This window comes from Ruditapes philippinarum, unplaced genomic scaffold, assembly GCF_026571515.1.
Source record: "Ruditapes philippinarum isolate M1 unplaced genomic scaffold, ASM2657151v2 ctg1765_1_1_1_1, whole genome shotgun sequence".
Lineage (NCBI taxonomy): Eukaryota > Metazoa > Mollusca > Bivalvia > Venerida > Veneridae > Ruditapes > Ruditapes philippinarum.
The window spans coordinates 108,279-134,150 of record NW_026864712.1 but is presented as its reverse complement, the minus strand read 5'-3'; the positions used below and the strand labels follow the sequence as shown (position 1 = coordinate 134,150).

At 30.5% G+C, this 25,872-nt stretch overlaps 1 protein-coding gene across 1 annotated transcript in view; it reads left to right on the top strand.

Annotated features, from left to right (window-relative positions):
- Positions 1 to 25,872, top strand: part of LOC132726587 (PGAP2-interacting protein-like) — a 29,217-nt gene extending 3,345 nt beyond the window's left edge. Inside the window, exons 3-15 of the mRNA XM_060711923.1 lie at positions 7,606 to 7,795; positions 8,756 to 8,910; positions 9,066 to 9,255; positions 9,827 to 9,966; positions 14,826 to 15,062; positions 16,618 to 16,698; positions 17,141 to 17,220; positions 18,632 to 18,737; positions 21,076 to 21,211; positions 21,445 to 21,509; positions 22,300 to 22,591; positions 23,303 to 23,464; positions 24,343 to 25,872. Of these exons, the coding sequence (XP_060567906.1) occupies positions 7,606 to 7,795; positions 8,756 to 8,910; positions 9,066 to 9,255; positions 9,827 to 9,966; positions 14,826 to 15,062; positions 16,618 to 16,698; positions 17,141 to 17,220; positions 18,632 to 18,737; positions 21,076 to 21,211; positions 21,445 to 21,509; positions 22,300 to 22,591; positions 23,303 to 23,464; positions 24,343 to 24,424 (1,916 nt within the window). The 3' untranslated portion in view covers positions 24,425 to 25,872. The remainder of the gene's footprint in view (positions 1 to 7,605; positions 7,796 to 8,755; positions 8,911 to 9,065; positions 9,256 to 9,826; positions 9,967 to 14,825; positions 15,063 to 16,617; positions 16,699 to 17,140; positions 17,221 to 18,631; positions 18,738 to 21,075; positions 21,212 to 21,444; positions 21,510 to 22,299; positions 22,592 to 23,302; positions 23,465 to 24,342) is intronic.

Genomic DNA, 25,872 nt, shown 5'->3' with positions numbered 1-25,872 from the left:
TTTTGCTAAAGTTATCTCTGCGTTGTGCCATTTCGCCAGACATATTACCTCAAATGCAATTACACATATACAAATTATGACACATTTTAAAACAAATTTACTAACTTGTGCTTAACAATAATTTTATATACTCAAATATAACCAAATGACTGGCGTGCCAGTTTTTTTTTCATATATCCGTTGCGCCAAAAATCTCCATTGCGTATTTTAGTGGTACCCGATTTTCTGAATTATTAAAAAAAACACTCAACACGTTCATTCTATTTTTTAAGAGTTTTTTTATACTAATATTTTCGTGAATTTTTTTTTTTTATATAGATGTTTTTTTTTTCTTTCTTTTTTTTACAAAAGGTGAAGACTTCCTGATAACCTCATGTATTTCAGTTTTTATCATGATTCGATTGAAGTTGTTAAGGAAACCCATCAAAAACATTAATTAAAAATAATGATAGCATAGTACGTGACTTATTCCATCAATTTAACCGTTTATGCACGGTAGATGGTCTTTTTCATGCGCATGTTTTATGTAAGATTATTGTGAGTCAGAATGCATTGAATAGCGACTTCAATGCAATTCTGGCCCCGGTAAATCTTAAATAATTAATAAATTTAATTATTGAAATATAATAGTTAAATAGCACCGCACGTGCACATGTGAAAAAGTCGGCCAAAAATAAGGAAAACATAATCTTCATATATGTTTATACGTGTGTAAATAGGGATTTATCGTTGGGATTTTTTGACTGTAAAAAAGAGATCTTATTTATGTTTTGACATTTAAAGCTGCTTGCCTGCTGAAGAGCACTTAAAAAGCTTGAGAGAGAAAAAAGTTAATAAATTAAGAAATGAAAAGAAATACACAACAAAAGTATATTGTTCATATATTTTTGGTTAATAATGAACTTTTCATCATTATTTGCTGTACAATCTTTCTCATAACGAATATGAAGTCTTGAATCCTTTTTTAAAAATGTAAATTACTATGCAGCAATCATAGTATTATACATTAGATGCGTTTAAAAGGTTTATAATGTTAACTTCTGATTGTTGTATTGTGAATGTTACAGCTGAGAATTTATTTTAATTTATTTTTTATTTATTTTAGCTTTAGTTTTTAAAGGGTTTCTCTAGAGCGTAAATAAAAGTTTCAGATTAAGTTCATATTTTAGATAGAAAATGCACATTTAGAAACGGATAAAATTTTCGTCTTTAGAAAAAGAAAGTTTATGTACAGTTTTACAATGTCTAAATGATTTTAAAGCATGTTAGAGCATGATTATCACCTCAAGCACCGAAATATATGAATGAATGAACGAACGAATGAACGAACGAGCGAACGAACGATAGCATCGAACGATAGAACGATAGCATCGAACTGTGAAAACTTAGGCATTTTCTTTTACGATTTACTTTTACTAACTTATTTAATTTGAGAGAAAACACAGCAAAAGTAAATTGTGAAAAAGATATAGGTAAAATTCAAAGTTAAAGTTAACAGAAAATGTGGTAAATGATTAAAGCAGAACAAAAACATAATTATTTAACTGGAAGTAAATAATTGCAATAATGTCTCATTTGATACTCGACATATATAACATTAATTTTTGTTTTTAAGTTTTAAGATGATATGTAATATAAAGAATTATAAATGTACAGTCAGAGTTCATTTTGAAAAAAAATCTTTTTATTGTTTCTTTAAATGCTTTTAATTTGATTTGAAATCCGGGGCGGTCATTAGCTCCACCCAGCGTATCATTTCATTGGATAATTGTACTTAGAACCACGCCTCCAAAATAGGTTTGTCCAAACCAAAACATATCAGGCGCGATAAATACTATAACTCCGCCCTAGTGATTACTTGGTCATGGGATAGTGAAGGGAAAAAATTAAAATGAATTCTTTATTCACTCTGCTTTGTTAATATGTCTGTAGTCTTACGTTTTGCAATTCCAATTATACAACAATGTACCATTATTTGAATATATATTATTAGAATTAAATTAACAATTTAGCTTCAGAAATACGTTAAACATTAATTTATGTGTAAATATATATGTAATAAATAACATTCGATTTTATGTCAGTTTAGAATGGGTATATTAATATATTGAAAATATATTAGAATTGAAACTTGAAAATATGTCGGAAGGCAACCAGAAGAGATTTTGTAAACTTTGTTCCTCGAACTTAGTAGAAGATGAGATGTTTATTTCAGTGCGAATTGTATTCTGACCAACGTAATAATAATTTGGACCTTGATTAATGATTTTTTTCACATACGAATGAAACGAAATAAAAGAAAAAAAAAACAACTTAAAATATTATCTCGGCTTTAACGAATTGGTATAATTATTTCAGTTTACCGACGCTATGCAGTATGTACATATTTTACTTCATATTTATCCTAATTAAATATACATTTCCCTTTCTCACATGTACAGTAGATAAAATTCATATACATTGAAAATACATGCATGCCCAATCAACTGAGATTTATAAGAGACATATGTAACCATTTATCACATGTAATCTTACTATTTACGTACAGTACAGAACAGAACAGAACATATACTTTATTTAGAATGACACAGATTACAATATACAAGTATAATGTAATAACATGTGAACAAAGTCAGTAGACAAAATAAAATAAAATGGGTATGAAGAAAATGACAGTAATATTATGTAATGCAAATAATCTTTGAAGGTATTTTTGTTATATGGGTATTGCAGTAAATAGTTTTATCAAACTGTAAAAGCAAAAGAAAACAGGTATAGAGATTTGCACGAAAATTTCATTTTCTTGATGAATGTGTAATACAGCCGCGCGGTTTTATTGAATAACGAAAATCATGATTTGCGTCGTATTGCTATTTAATTAATGATAAAAACACAAACAAAACTATTGAGCCATGACTGTCTGTACGTCATTGAGGAAAAAAGAAACAAACATATAAAAAGTAAATAAATAATAAAAAAACAGATAGATACAAGTAGAAATCTGATTTATCTTTAAAATGCTATAAAAGAAGTAAAAGAAGAAGATGGGGAATAATTTGGCAATATACTCAACACTACAAAGTGGTTGTAAAATAATGATAATATGTTTTATTTAAATCGAACATACTTAAAATTTGTATCTTGTAATCGAGTAAAACATATTAACCTAAAATAAAACAAAAATAAATTTACAGGATAAAAACTATTTTACATCTGTAATATCAGAAAGCAGGCTCTTGCACAACATCTGATTACATCATCATTCTTAAAGAAAAAAATAATTTCTCTTCCTAAATCAAATTATGAAAATCATTATTTAACATAGTTGCTTTTATAAATAACTCATTTATATAATTGTCATCAAAACGAAAATTCTGTCGCTCAAATTAAGGCGTTGTGATATGACTTTTATATCACTAATGTTTAATGGGGTTTTATTTAACACCCTCTAATTTTATAACAGAAACTTTTGGTATTCTAATTATCATAATAAAATATGTTTTTACTCAAATGTAAGAGACTTGAATCATAAAAAAATTGATTCAAAGTTAATCACTTTGATATTTTCAAACTAGTTAAATGTAAAAAGTATTCCATTCTCTTCATGTTACTTCAATATGTTTCTCAGAAATATAATGTTTGTAAAAAGGGAGACTTTATGTCACACAGAGACGCACGTGTACACGCATAATAAGTAATTTTCATGTATTAGTATTTTAATATTTTCTTATATTTAACAAAATATCAAAGCCTGTTTTAAGCTCATACACTTATTTTAAACAAAAATATTTGTCATAGATCTTTAAATATATCGCTTAAGTATGACAATAAAATTTTAAAACAAGTTAAAAAATTTACTTATTTAGGAGTAACGCTATCAACTTATGGAAGTTTTTATCAAGCTCAAAACCAAGCTTTAAAGGCTCTTTATTCTTTGAACTCCATTTTTGATAATGTCAATTTAAAAAAGAAGAATCTTTATTTTGCAAATTAACTCTCAAAAGAGTCATGTACAAGCATTCATAATATATACAATAACATGTATGCATAAGTAAATAAATAATTACGTAGCAAGATGACGTGACTGCAAGTATTTCTTTTCTTTCATTATTATAATGGTTACCATTGATTATATATTTAATTTACAAGTTATTTACTTTTGAGAGATTCTACATTCAAATATATAATAATAAGAAATACTTCGTGTATGTATTAGGTTCTTCTGAGGAATAACACAAAATTGGTAAAATAAACTTATCAAAAAGTTCTAAATGGTGTTTTACAGAAAGATCTGTGAATTTATATACATATTTATTCATTTTGTATATTGCTTTTAAAGCTTGTCCTGATAACATTACATCGTGTTCTCTAAATGAACCACCTGTGGTAAACAATGTTCCTAAGTATTTAAATTTTGAAACAATTTCGATAAGACAAAAATTCTAAATTTCGAGGCAACAATCCACTCTTTCTATAAAGATTGAAGATAAATTAAAACTCTTTAATTCAATGGTATTACCAATTTTATGTTACGGCAACAATGGTTCTAAATTAGATTATTATAAAGAATTTACGTTAAACTTTATTCAAGCTAGTTATTTAAATTCTGTTAATGTCGAGGCACGCGAGATTTAGATGTTCCTCACACAACTTAGAGATTGAAGAAGGTCGATATAAGAATATTTTAAGAAGCGAAAGATTATGTAGAAGATGTAATATGAAGCAAGTTGAATCCGAGTATCATTTTTTGTTAATATGTCCTTTTTATAGAGAATTACGTTTAACTCTTTTAGATAATTATTATTACACATGGCCTAATATATAGAGGATATTGAATGAGTGTAGTTTAATACTAAATTTATTGAACGAGTTGAATAAAATCATATTATGCGAGCCTCTGGCGAGCATAATATTGTTTTATTCAACGAGTTCAATAAATTTAGTATTAAATCTATACGAATATAATATTCTATTTATCACATATATAAAATAAGAACAGTAAACTGTTAAAATGGGTATTTTTTCAATGACGCGCCTATAGTGCAACGCTAACATTAGCGCGCTTTAACGCTATGTTTCTATAAAGCGCAAATGACGTGACGTCAATACGGAATAAGGAATATTCAACCAGCATATGTTATTATAGGAACATATATCCCCAAAGCGCAAGCGATATTTCGTCTTATATGATGTACGACTCGAGAAAAGTCAAGACATTTGTATGTGATAAAGGAAACAATTAAATCAAGTCATATTTTCAATCATATATAATACGTACTTTTTCTGACAAAATGAAAAACACTTGCATCTTTATAATATGTATTTCTTTCCTAAAATTATATTAACATATAACAAACATACTATAAAACCGAAAAAACTATACAAAGTAAATAACGTAAATTATGTATCATATATATATAGTGGTGGTCGCTTTACTTGACCTAACCTTTATAAACGTAATGTTCATATTCGGTATTCACTTCCATATTCGGCAGTAATTTTTACAGTTAGTCTATATCTTGTTTTTCAATTTATATTTCAAATATATTATGTCATTTTTTAACAGTAAAATTGTAATTTATTTCTCATATGGTCAATTTTATTGATAGAAATCGCGCATTCAAATTTCTACAAACGGAAATTCTATTCTTAAAAAATGTTTTCACCAAAAATAATTCTTGTCGCTGTAATTTACAAAAGAAACTTATCAAAATACTTTTTTTAACATGCTAAATATTTATCATGGTTTATGTTGAAAATACTGTCAATTTATTACTTTTAGCCTTAAATATTATGAAAGCAATATTCATATTCGGTACTCCCGTTCATATTCGCGTACATGAATTCATATTCGCGAATATGAGCTCATATTCGGTATTTAGTCATACCCCTTAAAAATGACAAATCAGTCTTAGGAATGACAACTAAGTCCTAGGAATGACAACTACGTAATAAGTCTAAGGAATTTCAAATAAGTTTTAGGAATGACAAATAGGTCTTAAGGATGGCAAATAAGTCATAAGAATGACAAATAAGTCTTAGGAATGACAAATATGTTAAGAATGACAAATAAGCATTGGGAATGAAAAATTAGTCTTAAGAATGACAAATAAGTCTTAGAAATGACATATATTATAAGTCTTAGGAATGACAAATAAGTCCTAGGAATTGTATTAAGTGTTAAGTCTTATGAATGACAAATAAGTCTCAGGAAAGACAAATAAGTCTAAACGATGACAAATGAGTCTTAGGAATGACAAATAAGTCATAAGAATGACAAATATGTTAAGAATGACAAATAAGCATTAGGAATGACAGATAAGTTTTAAGAATGACAAATACGTCTTAAGTTAAGAATAACAAATGAGTCTTTGGAATGACAAATAAGTCCTAGGAATGACAAGTAAGTCTTAAGAATGACAGATAAGTCTTAGGAATGACAAATGAGTCTTAAGAATGACAATTAATTCTTAGGAATGACATGTAAGACTTGAGAATGAGAAATGAGTCTTAAAAATGACAAATAAGTCTAAGAAATGACATATAACTAATAAGTCTTAAGAATGACAAATAAGTCCTAGGAATGACAAGTAAGTGTTAAGTCTTATGAATGACAAATAAGTCTTAGGAATGACAAATAAGTTAAGAATGACAAATAAGCATTAGGAATGACAGTAAGTCTTGAGAATGACAAATAAGTCTTAAAATTAGAATAACAAATGAGTCTTAGGAATGACAAATGAGTCTTAAGAATGACAGATAAATCTTAGGAATGACAAATGAGTCTTAAGAATGACAAGTCTTAAGAATGACTATTAATTCTTAGGAATGACATGTAAGACTTGAGAATGAGAAATGAGTCTTAAAAATGACAAATAAGTCATAAGAATGACAAAATATATCTTAAGAATGACAAATAAGTCTTAAGAATTACAAAGAAGTCTAAGAAATGACATATATATAAGTCTTAAGAATGACAAATATGTCCTAGGAATGACAAGTAAGTGTTAAGTCTTATGAATGACAAATAAGTCTAAGGAATGACAAATAAGTCCTAGGAGTGACAAGTAAGCATTAGGACTGACAGTAAGTCTTGAAAATGACAAATAAGTCTTAAAATTAGAATCACTAATGAGTCTTAGGAATGACAAATGAGTCTCAAGAATGACAAGTTAGTCTTAAGTCTTAGGAATGACAAATAAGTCTTGAGAATGACAAAAAGTCTTAAGAATGACAAATAAGTCTTAGGAATTACATTGACAATTTAATAAGAATATACATGTAATTTGCGGCAGGATATAACACCAGTTTTGCTTATCTGAGAGTGGTTTAGATATTGTTAAGTTTTCTTGCTGTCCAACATCTCATTGGATCAATAGTTTAAAAGTTGTATGTAGCAGGAAGGAATGTATTTCATACTTACAAAATAACATCAAATTTCTAATCTGAAAGTTGTTATAATTTTAAATGTCCAACTAAAGACAAAAGTGAGCATGCAACATGCATTGCATGATTATGAAATTAGAAAATACTTTGCAATGATTATGTACAAATATTGCTTTATCTTTTTTTTTTAAAAATTGTATTGTTGTTTTTTTCTGCCAGGAATACCTTTGGTAAGGATTTTTATACACAAGTGGTATGTGCTGGGATGTTTACGTGGTCTTTGTGTTTGTGCACTGTTGTCATTTCAAGCACCTACCACCCTATCAAGACTTGTTACTCTGGCAGCTGGTAATGGTGTAGCAACTCTAACACTTACAGCCACACTGTGGAGTCCAAGTAAGAGAATCAGGTGAGAATATGTTGACCTGTACCAGCATCTTTTATTTTTGACATGTTAATGTACAATAAAGTGTATTCCTATTGAAACAAATTTTGTAAAATTATGAATAGGATGGTGAATTATAATAAAACAACACTTCATATAAGAAGATTTCATATCTTTACAATGGATCAGTCTGTTTAATTTATAATCTCAGTTCATTCATAGACTAAGAGATGATCAATTGTTACTGTGTCAGATCCAAATAAATTTTGATGTACTTTCCTCATCTCTTTTGAATTTTTCAAGTCTGAACTTCCATTCTTTCATGTAAAGAAGCCATCCAGCTAGCTTGCTGGACATTGACAGTTCATTTTTAGACTGAAATACACTTGTTAACCTTCAAAGTTGATAAAGGGGAGAGGTTGCCTAGAGATTAAGATGTCTTCCTGTCAAAGGATTATGGAATTGAGCCCTATTTGAGTACAACCATGTAACCTCATATGTCACTTGTATCGGTTATTTCCAGGAAATATATCCAAGAATAGTTTAAAGTAGCTTCAAGCTTTCATCACATTCAAACTAAATTAGATATGTTTACATTAACTATATTACCAATGGATCTAAACAGTAATTAGCTGACAAAAACATTTAACAAAACAAATGGAAAATAAAAAAAAACATTATGCTTTAATTTTTGGCTCACGCACCCTCAGTACACCATCCTCGACTACTCTGCCTACTTTGTAGGGCCACTCCCCTCAGCTATTGTAGGGCCACTCCCCTTGGCATAAGCAGGACACTGGCAGCTGGTCCGCAGTTCAAGGCCCAAAACGCTTACATGGATTTTGACAGAATTATTGCCCTTTTTGAACTTAGAAATTTCTACATTATCCAGGCTCTTGTTTTAATCAAAAGCACTCAAGCATGCTGTCCTACTGACAGCTCTTGTTCAGATAAATAGTTATTACTGTTTTATTGATGTTTCAGGGCATCAACATGCTGGGGCTTACTGCTTGGTTTTATTGGGTTTGTTGTAAGTCGTGTCTGGTTTACAACATTTGTACCAGCTTGGTGGTCAGACATGTCCAACACTGTGGTCGTTACCATTGGAGCTATAGCGGTAATTGACCAATTCCTCTCAGGTAACTATTCCTTTCCTGACTTCATTATATACAGAATGTTTTTAATTTGGTATTTAATTAAAGGCACATTAAGCCTCAGAAATTAATAACTGTATTGTTTTATAAAATGAAATATTGCGTTTGAACTAGAGAGTAAAGGAATGTAATATTTTCAGGTTATGATAAGATAGATGAAGGTGAACGCCATGTAGACAAGAAGTTACAATACCCTAACTCACTGGCCACTGGTCTGGGGTTTGGTAGTCTATTATTTTTGATAAATTGGGTATTTGGAGAGGTGTCACTTATAACAAGGTGGACTGTCCGTGCATACCCTGATAATGGACCTGAGCCCTATCCATGGGGGTAAGTCTAGTGCGCTTTCTTCAAAATAAATCAGGTTTTTCTGATCTGTTGGGCTAATTATCTAAAGGTTATTGTTTATTTCACTGTGTAAGATAAATAATATTTATGAAATAGTAAACTTATATAGATTTACAATACTCTCAGAACAGGCTTCCAGATAGTTTTCTGACCATCAGACAGGTAACAGTAAGGCTTATTTTCAAACTAGTTTTTCAGTTTTGGGTATCAGGTTGACTAATTTCTGGCATGGTGTATCAAACAAAACTGAAAATAAATATCTGGAAAAAAGTGATCCCTCGGAAGCATTAAAAACAACAAAATTGCATGAAAATTGTAGACTTGGTTTGAACTCAACTACAAGATAAATGAAAATAATTCAACAAATTTGAAAATTTGTTTTGTTCTCACAAAACATGAATCAGTTTTGTCTGACCAGATACTAGGCTTTTTTGGCAGTAGTTTAGTTATATTAGTCCTATTTGAAAAAAGTTTTTTTATGTGAGTTATAAGTTACAAGTTATCTTCTGATCAGTCCTTTTTTGTTAAATTTTGATTTTTCTTATTTTTATAGAGCTTGTATATTGGTTGCGTTATGTTTTGGAGCGTATATGTCTGCATGTAGACATGTAGCAATAAGTAAAATCTGGTGGTTTATCGGGCTAGTCTCATTCTGTGCACTCTATTATCTTCCTACATGGCTGGGATTTACAGGTATTGGTAATTTAATAATATTTTATTGTATAGTTTGTGTTACACAATCTAACATCAATAATTTAAGCATAAATACAATGTACATACAGAACGGTTGAACCAAAAGTTAAACCAACATTATCTGGGGTCCTCCCCTAATGGTCTATCTTGTTGGCTTAATAGAACCATAATTAGTAAGTGTGGATTTTAGAAATTTCTAAAATCCACAGGTATAGTTGGTCGCGGTATATTAGTTAGCTGATTCCAGAAACTTGATATTAGATTAGTGATATTTTCTGTCAATAAGTAAACACTGATCATTCGTGTTTCAATGATAACTGATCTTTGCTCATAATATGGCCTTTATAATAATCTTCTGATCAATCTCTTGTTGTTTTTCTAAATTAAAGAAGTGTACAAGTAATTATGCATGATTTTTGCTTATTTGGTGTAAACATATTTTGTCACATAAGAACATATTTATCAGTTGGGCATACTTCCTGATCGGGAAACAAGGGGATTCCCCTTCAAGGCTTCCCGATCAGGCAACAAACGTCAAAATCCTTCCCGATCGGGAAGTTAATTGGCCTTTTTTTACGTAGTTCAGGAAAAATGGCCGGTGCAGAATAGTTTTCAACCCACTTTAATATGAATATCACATTTAAGTGCAGAAAAGATACATCTAAAATCCTACCGAGTCATTTTCTTTAAAAATGTCTACAATTAAAATAATCTGAAAGTGAATTTGAGTGAAGTTTTACGATTTTACTAAGAAGTAGCTGCTTCCCGTTTTGGAAACACTGTTTCCTGATCAGGCATCTAGCATAATATTCACCATTAAATGTTACCGTTTGGAAAGTTTTATTCTTTAAGTTAGCGCGTTCTATTCTGGAATTCTTTCGTGCTGATTGAGATTGCTTGGGACAACACCAACAAATAAAGTTGTATGTGCAACAAATCAACATGTGAGTCATGTCGTGAATGTTTTGAAGTCTGGTGTGTCTAGCAGTTCAGATACAAATGATAGCATCATAGGTGGTGTCTTCTCAAATTTTGTAAAAACGAATATTCGAATATATTCGAATATGGAAAAACGAATATTCGAACATCAACTTTCTTATTCATACCCGGTCCTAGTTATTTTTATTATGCCCTACTTCGAAGAAGAGCGGGTATATTGACTTGCTAATGTCCACACAATATCTGTATGACTATAAATTGTATACAATTTTATGTTGAATAAAATATATGCTATGTTATGTTACGTTAATGTTGGTCCGTCAGTCCATCATTAGACCTCAGTTGTTATCTTAAAAACTATTTAACACAGAGTCTTCATATTTTACATACTAATTGGTCATAACTATAGTAGATGACATCTATTGATTTCAGGGTCACTATGTCAAAGGTCAAGGTCACAGGGATCCTAAATGTCAGAATGGTTTCCGCTCATTATCACTCACAAAGTCTTCATATTTCCAAATTAATTAGTCATATGTAGTAGATGACTCCTATGATTTTGTGAACACTATGTCAAAAGTCAAGTTCACAGGGACCTTAAATGTCAGAATGGTTTAAGCTCATTATCTTGAAAACTATCTATCACTAAGTCATTATATTTCACATATTGATTTGTCGTTACTAGTAGATGACCCTATCGATTTTGGGGTCTTTAGGTCAATGGTCAAGGTCACATTGACCTTAAGTATGTTTGTTAATCCGTCGTTAGACCACATTGTTTCTGCTTAACTATTTATCAAAAAATCTTCATATTTCATGTATTGATTGGTCATAACTATTAGATAACCTATATTGATTTTGGGGTAACTAGCTTAAAGGTCACAGCTACAGGTGTTTTAAATTTCGGAATGGTTTCTGCTCATTATCTTTTCACTTGCCCCTCACCGCTGTGGGTTCGAATCCCGACAGGGACTTTGGATTCTTTCATGTGAGGAAGCTATCCAGCTAGCTTACGGAACGTCGGTGGTTCTACTCAGGTGCTCTTTTGCGCATGGAATAATGCACGGAAGGGCACCTGAGGTCTTCTTCCACCAGTAAAGCTGGAACGTCGCGATATGACCTATACTGTGTCGATGTGACGTAAAACCCAAACAAACAAACATTTAACATTATTTTTTTTATTAGAAGTTTTCATATTTCACATATTGATGGGTCATAACTAGAAGATGAACCTTTTTGATTTTGGAGTCACTAGGTCAAAGGTCACGTTGCTTTAATGTCAAAATGGTTTCCGCACTATATCTTGAAAAGTATTTATCACAAAGTTTTCCTATTTCATGTGTTGATTAGTCATATGTGGTAGATGACCCTTATTGATTTTGGTGTCACCATTTTAAAGGTTACAGTGTCCTTAAATGTCAGAATGGTTTCCGTTCATTAGTTTGAAAACTATTAATTACTAAATCTTTTATATTTCACTTAATGATTGGTTATAATTAGTAGATGACCCTATCGATTTTGAAGTCTTTAGGTCAAAGGTCACAAGGCGTTACGTGTCAGAATGGTTTCTACGCATTATTTTCAAGTTATCAAGTTTTTATGTTTCACATTTTAATTGTTCATAACTAGTAGATGGCCCCTATTGATTTTGAGGTCACTAGGTCTCAGAGGACAAGGTCACAATAACCTTGAATGTTCGAAGTAGATGCTCATATTTACATTTATATGATAATGTATATTTTATTCCAGCTACTCTTCATTTTGTTTAACTTATAGATTTCATTCAATTTCAGATAGATAGGGGGCATATATGTCATTATGATATTTCTTGTTCTATTTATTTATTTATCTTATATTTTATTCATTTTTTTTAAATTAGAGTTGCTTAAAGGGTGTGTTCTATATCTTCAGAAATATTTTAATAAAATTTATCCACAGCAAAATTATGCTGGTTCCATTATTATATGGTTGATTCCCGAAAAAAGTAATGTAACATATAATGTCTCTGTTATTTAATACACATGAATCCTGTGCAAGAACACAATATTGTTTTGCTATTTTAAGTAGGGTTTTATCAGTTTAGCAATGATTTTGTTCTTGCGCCATTCGCGTTTAAGGCAATAAATTACCATATTTATTTTTTACAATCATTTTGGAAGTACATGTATACTTTTTTAAAATTCAAACAATAATTTTATCATCAGATATTATACAAATATGGACTTTTTAGCTGTTGAATATGATGTGATATGTACTGAAAAAATTAATATTGACCGAGGCGATAGCCGTGGTCAATATTAATTTTTCAGTACATATCACATCATATTCAACAGCTAAAAAGTACATATCTGTTTTATTATATAATTTATAAATAGCTTTTATACGGCTTATCACATCTGCCATTGCATACAACGGAAATCATTATTTTTCAGCTTGTCTACTGTTTCCATAATTTGGCCCTTTCCATTGGCATGCTAATCCCTATTGTTCTTAAAAATGTAAAACGGTAACTAAAATAGACTAATTTGACTCTTATGTACACCCCACTCAACGTTTTTAGTATAAAATATAGAATAATAACAACAAACTTGGCGTGATGTCACGTCAAAGTCTCGCGTCTTTTATGGATTTCCAGAAAATCTATTTTTAGAAGAAAAACCGGTGAATATACTCTGAAAATCTATTTTTAGGAAAAAAACAGTGAATATACTCTGATATTGACCTGTTATTTTTTACAAAAAGTTGCTTGTTAGCCAATCAGAGAAAGGCATTTCAAAGCTATTTATAGATTATATAATAAATAGCTTTATACACTTTAAGTTTCAGAAAACAGAAATATGACACAGTCGCTACAAACACATGTAGTATGCAAACACGTCTTGAGCTATAGCCAAAAAATAATATTTTATTGAGCTTTAGTCAACATTTAATTTAACTTAATTATTTGAGCTGCATGGTAATTCTTTTGAAAAATTACTCTCTGTGCAATGTTGTTCAACATGTGCTATACAATCTTAACAATATGAAACTTTTGTAATATAATGATGATTTTTGTACTGTCCGTCAAGTATAGCTTATGTGTTGATAGATATTATTACGCCTAACAAGGACATAAGCTTCGCCAGATATATTCCACTCATCGTAATTGAATTATTGCCTTTAAAACTGGCCAGGCTTAGCAATTTCTAATCATCAAGGCCAGGTACTACTACAAATATAAGGTACTTCCAGATTGGGAAGCAGTGTATCTTAAACTTTTAATGATGAATATTTTGCTAGATTCCTGATCAGGAGCAACGTTCCCAAAACGGGAAGTGGCTAGTTTTTGGTAAAATGTAAAAACTTTACTTAAGTTCACTTTCAGATTATTTTAATTGTAGACATTTTTAAAGAAAATGACTCGGTAGGATTTTAGATGTATCTTTTCTGAACAAAAGTGTGATATTCATATTGAAGTGGATTGAAAACTATTATGCACCGGCCATTTTTCTTGAACTACGTAAAAAAGGCCAAAAAAACTTCCCGATCGGGAAGGATTTTGACGTTTGTTGCCTGATCGGGAAGCCTTGAAGGGGAATCCCCTTGTTTCACGATCAGGAAGTATGCCCGACTGTTTATATACATGATGTTAAAAATCAATGCAAAAAAGGATTAGACAGGAAGCAACCTAATGCTTAGTGAAGTCTTTTCCTTATTTCACTTATTTACTGAACTGATTATCATTCTTTAATGTTTGATTTTTATTCATTATTTACAGCCTTATTTTAGTTTCTCATTGATACATACATATGTAGTTAAAAAATTAGTTTTAAAATTAGAATATATGTTTTAATTGAGTTTTGAAATTAGACAATAGTGTTTCGTAGTAAAGCAATAAATTCTCAGTAAGAAAAAATTTCTGAATTTTACTTATTTTCCAGGTGGACTGATTCTAGGAGTATATGCACTGTCAATATGGCCGGAGATGTGTGACAGAGTGTCTAGATGTCCACCAGCTAGAACATTGTTCCTAGCTATATTAGTGTTCATGATACAGAACTTCTTCCTCGTATGGACAGTAGCGTATAACTTTGTACCACTAGGGGAATATACCAGGGAACGTACATATATTCTGATTGCTATCAACATGCTGTGTATACTTGCTGGTCTATTTGTTGGTATGTCATTGATGTGTAAAGTATTTACTAAACCCATAACCCACTGAATTTCTTTCGATTTGGACAAAACCATACAACATTTTGTAAGGGAAAATTTCAAAACATGTACTGATTGAATATCAAATAGTGTAAACCATGATCAGACGGCACAGATGCAGGGCTATCTGATCATTGTCTAGACTGGTTGCATGGCTAAAACATGTGGCTACATCAAGATTAACTGAATGCCCAGTCAAGTCTGTTAATAGTTTAAAGGAACTCCACTGAGGTCCAAAAACCCAAACAATATAAAATTTAAATTTCTTACATAGATTAACTGGGGTACTTTAAACAGAACTAAATGCATAAGAATAAAGAATAGTTTTGGAAAAACACTCAGAAATAAATTAAAAATCATATTTTTGTGATATTCTGAACCCGATTTGAGTGAAAAGTATTGCAACGCTTTTCAATTTTAGGTCATTTTTCACAAAATAATTATTTTGGAAAGCAAATGAGTAAGCAAATGACCTGAAATTTTGCACACAAGTTATTATATTAGAACTTAATTTTGAAAAATTATTTACAGTCTCGTCACATCAAAAAAGCTCTTGCTTTATATGGCTGGTATAGATATGTCCATATTTGATGTAAAAAAGCAACATGTGTAAATATTGATCATTAAATTTAAGAATAGAGTCTTAAGGTTTACTTAAGAAAGACTAGAAACTTTACTTCAGAGCCTGCATTAGTATTTGCTAATTATAGGTGACCAGTATATTATATCAAAAATATGCTTTGAACACTGTTGCCTACACACAAGTGAAGTGGTATCCTGGGCCATCCTTAAAAAAATGTTTGTTTGCAGTAAAGCGACCGACTAACAAAATTTGCCCCTACTCAAAAGTTTTTTTCATGGTCTGGATAAAAAAATATTTTTTTTTGGATCAGAAAATTATGCCTTGTGCTTTGTTTTTGTTCTTTTAAAGGTTAATAGAAGAAATAAAATGTAGGTATTATTTAATTAGAATTCATTTATCAATTTAATAATTGTTACCAGATTATCAAAGCATAAATTGTCCAGCATCATGAAATTCCATGTTTATTTGGGAGTACAGTTCAATAAAAAAAAAAAAAAAAAAAAAAAAAATCGACCTACCTACCCACCTTGAATATTCTGGGTCGGGTTACTGCAAACAAACATTTTTTTAAGGATGGCCCTGCTTGTTTCAAAATGAAATAAGTTTTATTTACATATGATTTTGTAATGTCTGCTATAGCATAGTTACTGGACAAGTATGGGTAGTGAGATTAAACAACACAGCCATCTGGTTTCTAAATATATTTACTAATGATACAGAGAGGTGATGCTAGGTGAATTTAGGCGGGGCTTATCAGCTAATACTAGCTGATCAATAGCGAGTCAATAAATATATTACGTTATTGTGGCACCTAGGAACTAAGTTCAATGTAACTCCACTTAAATAACAACATTTATACATTGTAAGATTCTAGTTGTTTTCTGGTTGAAATATACAATGTATATACTAATATTGTAAGTTATGATTATTTTCAGGTGGTTCAACAAAAGATGATGGCTACACTGCATTTGTCAATTTACATAAAAAGAAAACACCTCCATCTAGCTTTAATAAAGGTGTGTTTCCTTCTTTGCTTATTTTTCAGAAATATTAAGTCAAAAGATAGAAGCAATATTCTGAATTGTTGAATACATGTAGTAGAATATAAGATTTTAAAAAAATATATACATGATACAATCTACATATACAAACTAACTTCTTTTCGAAAAATAGTATTGATGATTTTTAATTAAAATTTCGAACTTTTACCCATGGCATATAATCTGTATTATACAGGCACTTCTATATGAATTGATACTTTACTTTGATTGTATTTGTAAGGTTACTATATTATGGACAAATAAGGTGGGAAATATTTTAGTGGCAGTGTAACTGAGTTAGTGGAGATACATGTAGTGGAGATAATAAGTGGAGATACATACCTGTATTCTGAAGTCTTTGGTTTACTGAACAATTGCTGTAACACTAAGGGACTTACAGATTTACTATGTTTTACAGGGTTGATTTTACTACTGTGTGTGGGTCTACTAGGATTTGGATATAGATATAACCCACAGAGGTTTGATCATCCTGTCAAGGTATGTCTATCTTGTATACAACATTTACTTTCATGGTATGGTAATGTTATTATATTGGTTAAAGAAGCCTTCAGCTGGAAAAACAATTCTATGTTGTTTTAAACTAAGTACATGTATTTCAGTAATTTTATTTCTGAAAAGTGCATTATATCACGGTTAAGCCTAGTTCAAAACAGCGTTACCTGAGCTGTTTATAATGTGTCAGTGACATTTGTTTCTAAAAATAGGAGATCAGGAAACAAATCATTTGAATAACTAATACTGATATAGAGCACAGACCAGTAGATAAGAGGTATCGAGAGTTTCCTTATTGTTTATGTATTTTAGCTAGAAGTGCCATTGATAGAGACTATATCGATGTATCGTTGATATTTTTCTGCCGATCAATAATCAATACACATTTGTAAAAATCGATAACTTTGGTTAATTATTTTAATGTCTATGAATTATGAAAATTCGATCAAAACATTTACAAAAGCGGGTGGCCTTGTCTACTACCAAACTTTTGTTACATAATTGACACATTTCATAGCAGTGATAACTAAAATTGGTTAGGAAAAAGTCCTACAAAGGACATTTATTAACAGGACACAACATATTTGTATGAACAGAACATATATTTTACTAGGGATGAAAGTGAATTATATACAAGAAATAAGGAGTATACACCGATATATCGGTATATGGGTGTATCACTGATATTTGTCATCCAATATTGATGTATCGTCAATATGCTTTGCTATGAATCAATGACAGCTCTAATTTTAGCATCAGCAAATTTCATTTTCCACCTTTATTCTTTTTGATTTGACAATTATATGAGAATGAACAGGCTCTACACTTTATGAAATAAAAATTAATGAAATACATGTATTAAAAAAAGTTATGGCAGAAAATAAAACCTGGACTGTCTTTTGTTTTGTATTTTGCCCAACGCAGATGTTGTAGAGGCACTGTGTATCATGTTTGTTTAAATTCATCTGAATGTTTTATCCAATACAAAGGAAAACAGTTGTTTTCTGTTCATAATGAATTGCATACATGTAAACTCACCCACTTTTAGTGGGAGACTCTCACTTTCTGCAGCCATATTTTCAAAGATTTTTCTTAAAATAAGGCATATTTTCACAAATTAAAGAAATCTCCCTCTTTTTGATGTTAGGACTTTCTTCTTTGTTTATTGCAAATTCTAAAATCTCCCTCTTTTTGTAGAAAATCTCCCACTTGATCATCTAAAAAGTTCACATGTATGGAATCGCCTTTTTAATGTGAAAACATCTATTTATCTAAATTATCATATTTATATATAAATACAAATAATCATGCATGTCCACATTTCTGCTTGTGAGAGTTAACAAATTAAACCAGCAATGACACACAGGAATGTAAACATTTGATATTTTGTTTTCAGAAGTCACCTAAACAGATCACCACAGCTATATGGACATACCATTTTGGTTATGATAATAAAGGTTGGCCTAGTCTAGAGAGAACAGCTTCATTGCTGGATGATACTGGTAAATATAATATACAAGTTATGTTTTATATACATTTCTGGTTCTGATAAAGGAGAATGTTTACATATACACAGTGGATAAACGAGCATACTTCCTGTTTGGCAAGACAAATACTTATTAGGGGGCAGGGGACCTAAAAATGAACAATTTTGTATTTCAGTGTGACCAGAAACACAATTCCAAATATTTCAAAATCTGTTTCACAGGCAGATAACCAGTTGCACAGCATTATTCAATGATATATGACATACATTGAAGAAAATAATAGTTTGCATACATTGCTCCTTCAAAAAATGACTGACAGCAATTTAAATTAACCCCCACCAAGCCAAAATCACACCTAAAATATACCAATATGGGCAATCTTCATGAAGGTGCAGCATACTCCAGAATCCGCCCGATTTCTTTAAAAATATCAGTAACACGCAGTGCAAGCTATGGCATTTTCAGAAATGACCAATAAAGTGTCTGTCATACGTTTAGATTTTTCACAAAATTTATCTGAAATTTCTTACTTGTTTGGCGCCAACTGTCAAAGCTTGATTTTTAGCTCGACTATACGAAGTATATGGAGAGCTGTCCTACTCGCCCCGGCGTCGGCGTCCAGATTTCAGATTAAAGTTTTGGTGCAGTAAAATATTTTTCACTATAACTTTGTCATTTCTTAAGGTATCAACTTCAAACTTCAAATATATGTTCTTTATCATCAACCACATCTTATGTGACAAAGTTCATAACTCTAGCACCAATATTTTCAGATTTATCTCCCCTTGAACTTAGAATTTTCCTCAAAAAATACTATTTTTTACTGTTACTTCTTTATTTGTTAAGGGATTAACCTCATACTTCAAATATATGTACCTTATCATCATCCCCATCTTATGTGATAAGGTTCATAACTCTAGCACCAATATTTTCAGATTTATCTCCCCTTGAACTTAGAATTTTCCTCAAAAAATACTATTTTTTACTGTTACTTCTTTATTTGTTAAGGGATCAACCTCATACTTCAAATATATGTACCTTATCATCATCCCCATCTTATGTGACAAGGTTCATAACTCTAGCACCAATATTTTCAGATTTATCTCCCTTTGAACTTAGAATTTTCTTCAAAAAATACTTTTTTTTACTGTTACTTCTTTATTTGTTAAGGGATCAACCTCATACTTCAAATATATGTACGTTATCATCATCCCCATCTTATGTGACAAGGTTCATAACTCTAGCACCAATATTTTCAGATTTATCTCCCCTTGAACTTAGAATTTTCCTTTAAAAAATATTATTTTTTACTATAACTTTTTAAATTTAAAGGTATATACCTCAAACTTCAAATACTTATTCCTTATCATCAATTACATTTTATGTGACAATGTTCATAACTCTTGAAGCAATATTTACAGATATATCTTACTTTGAACTTAGGATTTTCTTTAAGAAATATTATAACTTCTTTACTTTTTAAGTTATCTACTTCAAACTTCAAATATATATTTCTTATCATTACACACATGTTGTGTGACAAGGTTCATAACTCTAGTGTGACTATTTCTAGAATTATTCCCCTTGATCTTGGAATTTATGTTAACAGATGTTTTTTTACTATAACTTAATACATAATTATACATAATTGATTTTTCTTTCATAGTTTTGTCCTCCTTACTGCGTCCAGTATTTTATTAGTCCAGCTTCGCTGTCTCCTGTGACAGCTCTTGTTAACTTTTTCACCTCCATTCGGAGAGTCAGAAATACATATAAAGCTACCAAAATGCTTAGTTTCGGGTAAAAACCCAAAAATACTTCTCATTTCCTACACACAAACAAGAAAGAATTACAATGACAGAGAAATATCAGAAGTTATCAGTACCTTCAAAACACCATGTCTGAGTTATTAAAAAATTTGACCGGGGCCATCATTCAAATATGTCCCTTGTCCCCTTATATGTAGGCTCCAAAGGAAGGTACAGTGAATGGAAAAACCAGGTGTTTGAAATAAAAACTAAAAAAAACATGGAACATTCTGAATTGTATAGGCTTACAAGACATTGTACAGTGATTTTGTTCCTCCACTGTGATATTCTTTGTTCCAGATATCTGATTTATCGGTTCTCACTGATTGCTGATTATATTTAATATAACTTGTATCAAGACAAATTTATAAACATTAGATAAACTTTAAATCTTAAATTCATACTCTTAGAAGAACATTCATCAAGATTTCATAAAGTCTCAGCAATGCATTTAGCTTATGATTTTGCTTATATTCTATATTGAAAAGAAAGTTTTACATATAGAATGTGTGCTTGTACAGTAGATTGCTTTTGTTTGTTTACAGGTGCAGATGTTATTACAATGTTAGAGAGTGATGCATCCAAACCGTTTCTAGGCAACAATGATCTTGGTCAATGGCTTAGTGAAAAATTAGGTTTCTATGTTGACTTTGGACCATCCACCAAGGATCATACATGGGGGTGAGGTTTTTTAACTTAATTCAGGTTTTTTATTGAAATTTTAAACCTTTATTTGATCATTTGATCATTATCATCTAACATTAGCTATAATAAATGTAATGTTTTATGTTTTTGCTTTAATTCAGCTTTATATAATATTCTCTTATAAGATCACTTTGATTTAAAAGCCAAGATTTTGTTGCTTTGCACACTTCAAAGTTACTTTATTAAAAAAAAATCTGTTGACATTGCAGAAACTTGATTCTGTCTAAGTATCCGTTTGTGAAATCAACTTATCACCTTCTGCCTTCTCCCCATGGTGAGTAATCTACATGTATTACCATTTTTATGTTTCAGATTTATATTTAGCTTGACTATGCAAACATATATGGGGCAATCTCCTCAATCAGGTGCCAGATCGTCACTTTCTTTTTACAAGTTTCATGTGGAACTTCTTGTATAACTTCAGATCTATCAACTAGTAAACATGTGTGCTAACTTCATATATGTCTTAGTTAAAAATACTATCTGAGGGTCATACCTCAAGCCTAGATTTTGGCATAATTATGGCCGTTTGTCAACTGTCTGTGTTGTAACACCTAATCTCAAAATTACCAAAAATATTTACTTGAAACTGAATACATGTGGTAGGGATCACAATTGGAGGTCAGTGTTCAAGGCTCATTACTTAAACTTTGACTGAATTATGGCCCTTTGTGAACTTTCATATGAAAATTATTGGATATAGTCAATCTTAAAACTTCTTGATGTATGACAGACTTTTAAAATTGTCCTATTTCAAGGGTACAGGTTTTCAGAGTTATTTCTGTACTTCCTTATACAAAGAAAATCCTATAAGTTCATTATTGAGTCAATTGAATTAATGCATAACATTTTGATTGTAAAATAATATGTTACTTTGTATGCAGATTCTATCTGTTTCCTTTATAAATATAATCATACTTTGGAAAGTATACTCTAATTTTTCAAGAGATATAAAAAAACCAGATGTTGCACGATGTATCATTGCTAAAATCTTTTGACCTAGAACTTTATTTTCTGCATACATGTAGGATATAGCATATGATAAAGTATTTTGATTATATCAGGTGAGTTAGCCCCTGCTGTAACAGCTACAGTGAACGTTTCTGGTAGTCTGGTAGATTTTGTGGTCACACACATGGGTAATGATAGGGATAAACTTGACAGAAAACTACAGGCTGAGTTCCTAGCACGCGAGACCAAGAATAGTGAGAACTCTGTAGTGTTTATGGGATATGTAACATCGAAGCCTGGTAGTAAGGAATATGTAGAACTACTCAATGAAGGAAACTTGAAGGATATCGATGATACTGATAGAAAACGATTCTGTGAATATATCATGTACAGAGGGTTAAAAAGGTAGGTCCGTTTTAAATAATTTTGTCAGAATTTACTTCTAATAAGTCTTTAGTACTCTAGAAGTGGAAAATGCATTGAATTAAACAATGCATAATTTGGAAAATGCAATCTTATTGAATAAATTTACTTATCTTGATCACCTTCATATTTTGCCTTATACCTTGATTGATTAGTCATCAAATTTCAGACACTAAAATATGGGGAAAAAATGAATAATTTAGTTAGAAAAGTACTCCCAAATATTCCCAAAATTTATATCAGACTGTTTAAAAAATGAAAGTTTGGGATATCCATTTAAAGGCTCATGATGCCTTAGAATTGCTATCATTTTTTTCACTCAGAAACTTTTTATTTTTTGTATATTACATGTATTCCAGTTTCCAAACATTAACTCATTTGCCACATAGTTGACTATCTGTTGCCTTTTTTGCTCTGTTGACAATTGGTATAATTATAGTGTATTAGTATTTTGTATGGAAGTCAAAATACTATTTTGTTGACATTTTGCTACCTTTATAACACATTACTGCAGGTCATTGCTACTTTCTTGAGTTGTTAGACATCTATTATGCTCTTAAATTCATTATTAAAACATGATTAAACCAAGCTTTACATTTCAAGAGAATTGTAAAAGTATGTATTTCTGAGGCATAATGTGCTTTTAAGAAATTCAGCAGGTGAATGGTAACTTATAATTTTGATATTTTTTAGACAAGGGTATGCAAGAATAACTCATGGTGGATTGAGTGACACAGAGTTACAGATGGCCAGATTTGAGATTCCTGATGACATCAATGATTTCAAGGACAACAGTAAAGTAACTTATGATACAGGAGAACATATCATTCCAGATAATGTTAAATTTAATGACAAGTATGTACATTGTTGTTTTGTTTGATTTCTGGAGTAACAGAATGTAAACACTGAATTGCCGTTCTGCCATATATTATTATAATTTTAATATAAAGAAGGAATTATGTTAATATTTTCTAATTGTGATACATTAAAAAGATTTGAAGGTAATGATGGCAGCGTCCATGGCCAAGTGGTTAAGGTTGTTGACTTGAAACCACTTGCTTCTCACCGTTTTACGTTCTAGCCAAGCAATGTCTGGTTCTACTCGGGTATAATGTTTGTGCTTGAAATAATGCGAAGAGGGCTTCCTCCACCAGTAAAGCTAGGAAGTTGCAATATGACCTATACTGTGTTGGTGCAATGTAAAAACCCAGTAAAAAAAGGTCCTACACATTTGTTTACCTTTTCACATATTACTTAAAGTTTTATCCTGCATTCATAATTTCCATACCTGTCAATATTATATGCAGTGGTATATAATGATTCTAGTTGTTTGTATGCTAGTAAAGCTGGTAAAATCATATTTTGACCTTAACAGTATCAGTGTAATTATACAGAATTTATTTTAATATAATTATGAAGGAAAATATAAGCTTATTAACACACACAAGTCTGTGCCTGGAATCAACTATTACTAAGCAATGAGTGTTGTAAATGTTTTTGCTCAAGGAAACAATGGCTAGTCTTTGACAGGGTTTGAACCCTTTGTAAATGAAAAAATCTAACCAGTAAAAAGGAAATAAAAAAGAAAAGGTAATGTTTGAGATTGATAACTATGCATAGTTTGAAAGTATAAAGAGGTTTCACACAGTTTTAAATTGCTAAGTTGCTTGGCTTGTACATTTTTGTATTTAGAAAATATATATTACTAGGTCTTTATTTTCATTGTTTTACAGGTTTGGAACACTACACCATGGACACGGCTATTTCTCAGGTCACAGATTTCATATGAGTACACCAAAATATTTCCTTCCTTGATGAGGCAGCTGAATGATACATTATGATAAAGTAAAACTGTTTTCACTGCCATACTGTTTATCAAAGTTAGTGTCATACTTGACAAAGTAACTTAGACTTTGAAATGGTATATCATTTATATATATCTTATATTACTAGGTTGATAGTATAAAAAATAGAGACATCTGGTCATTAAACTATATAATATAATAATTAATCTATTTACTTTTGAATTTAGCATGCTCAAAGAAACTATACATGTATTTATAAATACATAATGTACTGCATTTAGGATTGTAGTACATGACTTAACATTTTATGGCAATATGTCAAAATAATGTACTTAAATTGTACTTAAATGTGCTGCATATGTCATTGTTAATTACTTCTTTATTTAATTAACATAATATATCTTTATTTAATTAACATAGTATATAAATAAAATCACTGTATCCTGTCTTGCAAGACTATACAATTCAATGTGTACTCTACCTATGATTACAAACAGGTGTTACTTCCGACTGCTGTACCTTTCTTGGAGGACTATATATTTTCACTTGAACCTTTCTTGCAATTACAGAAAGTAGACTTGTTTATATACTGTCATTAAATAGATAATGTCATGTTTGGATTCAAGCAACTGTATAGTCTGAGAATGATCTCCTAGTTTTGTGTAGAAATTTTTATGAAAATCAAAATACATGTAGTGTTATATTTTATAATAATTTATATTTTACGTTAATTCACGTTACTTGCAAGTTAGTATCTCTATAACTATTTTAAAGGAAATGGAATGAAACATCACATAGTTATGCGAGAGCATAATATGAGGTCAAGGTACAAGGTCCATAGCTCTAACCTAGATTTTGACAAAATTATGGCTCTTTTTGATCTTAGAAAAATCCAACATTATCCAGGCTTAAACACTATCAAGCACTGAGGTTTGTTAAGTGCTACCATAGCTTTTGTTGAACCTAAAATTTAATATATTTATACAATAACATTGATCATACTCACCCTTGCCATACTCAGTATTATAAATGGACTTGTCCATATATCAATCTGGACAGAACCATTTATCCCTCATAGGGAAAATTTTAAAATATTTTTTAACTGAATGGTGAAAAAAGTGCAGACCATGAGTAAATGGCATGCATTTGCTGGCTTATCTTGGTTTACACTGGTAGTATAAGATTATGTTGCAGCCAGCTGGTAAAAAAATAAATTTAATGAATATCTAGTCCAGTCTTGTACTAATAATAATGATATGCATTGGTAGCGTTTGATTTGGATTTTTTTTATTTTACATTCAAATATTTCACAAGTTTTTGGAACACTTTTTAAAATATAAAAGTATATTTCATTTATCTTTGTATTGGTGTGTATATTTATTCTATGCCATCTTAAGGTATTGGAAAGTTGAATATTATAAACAGTGTTGGTTGAGATGGAGGTGTAATTACAATTTT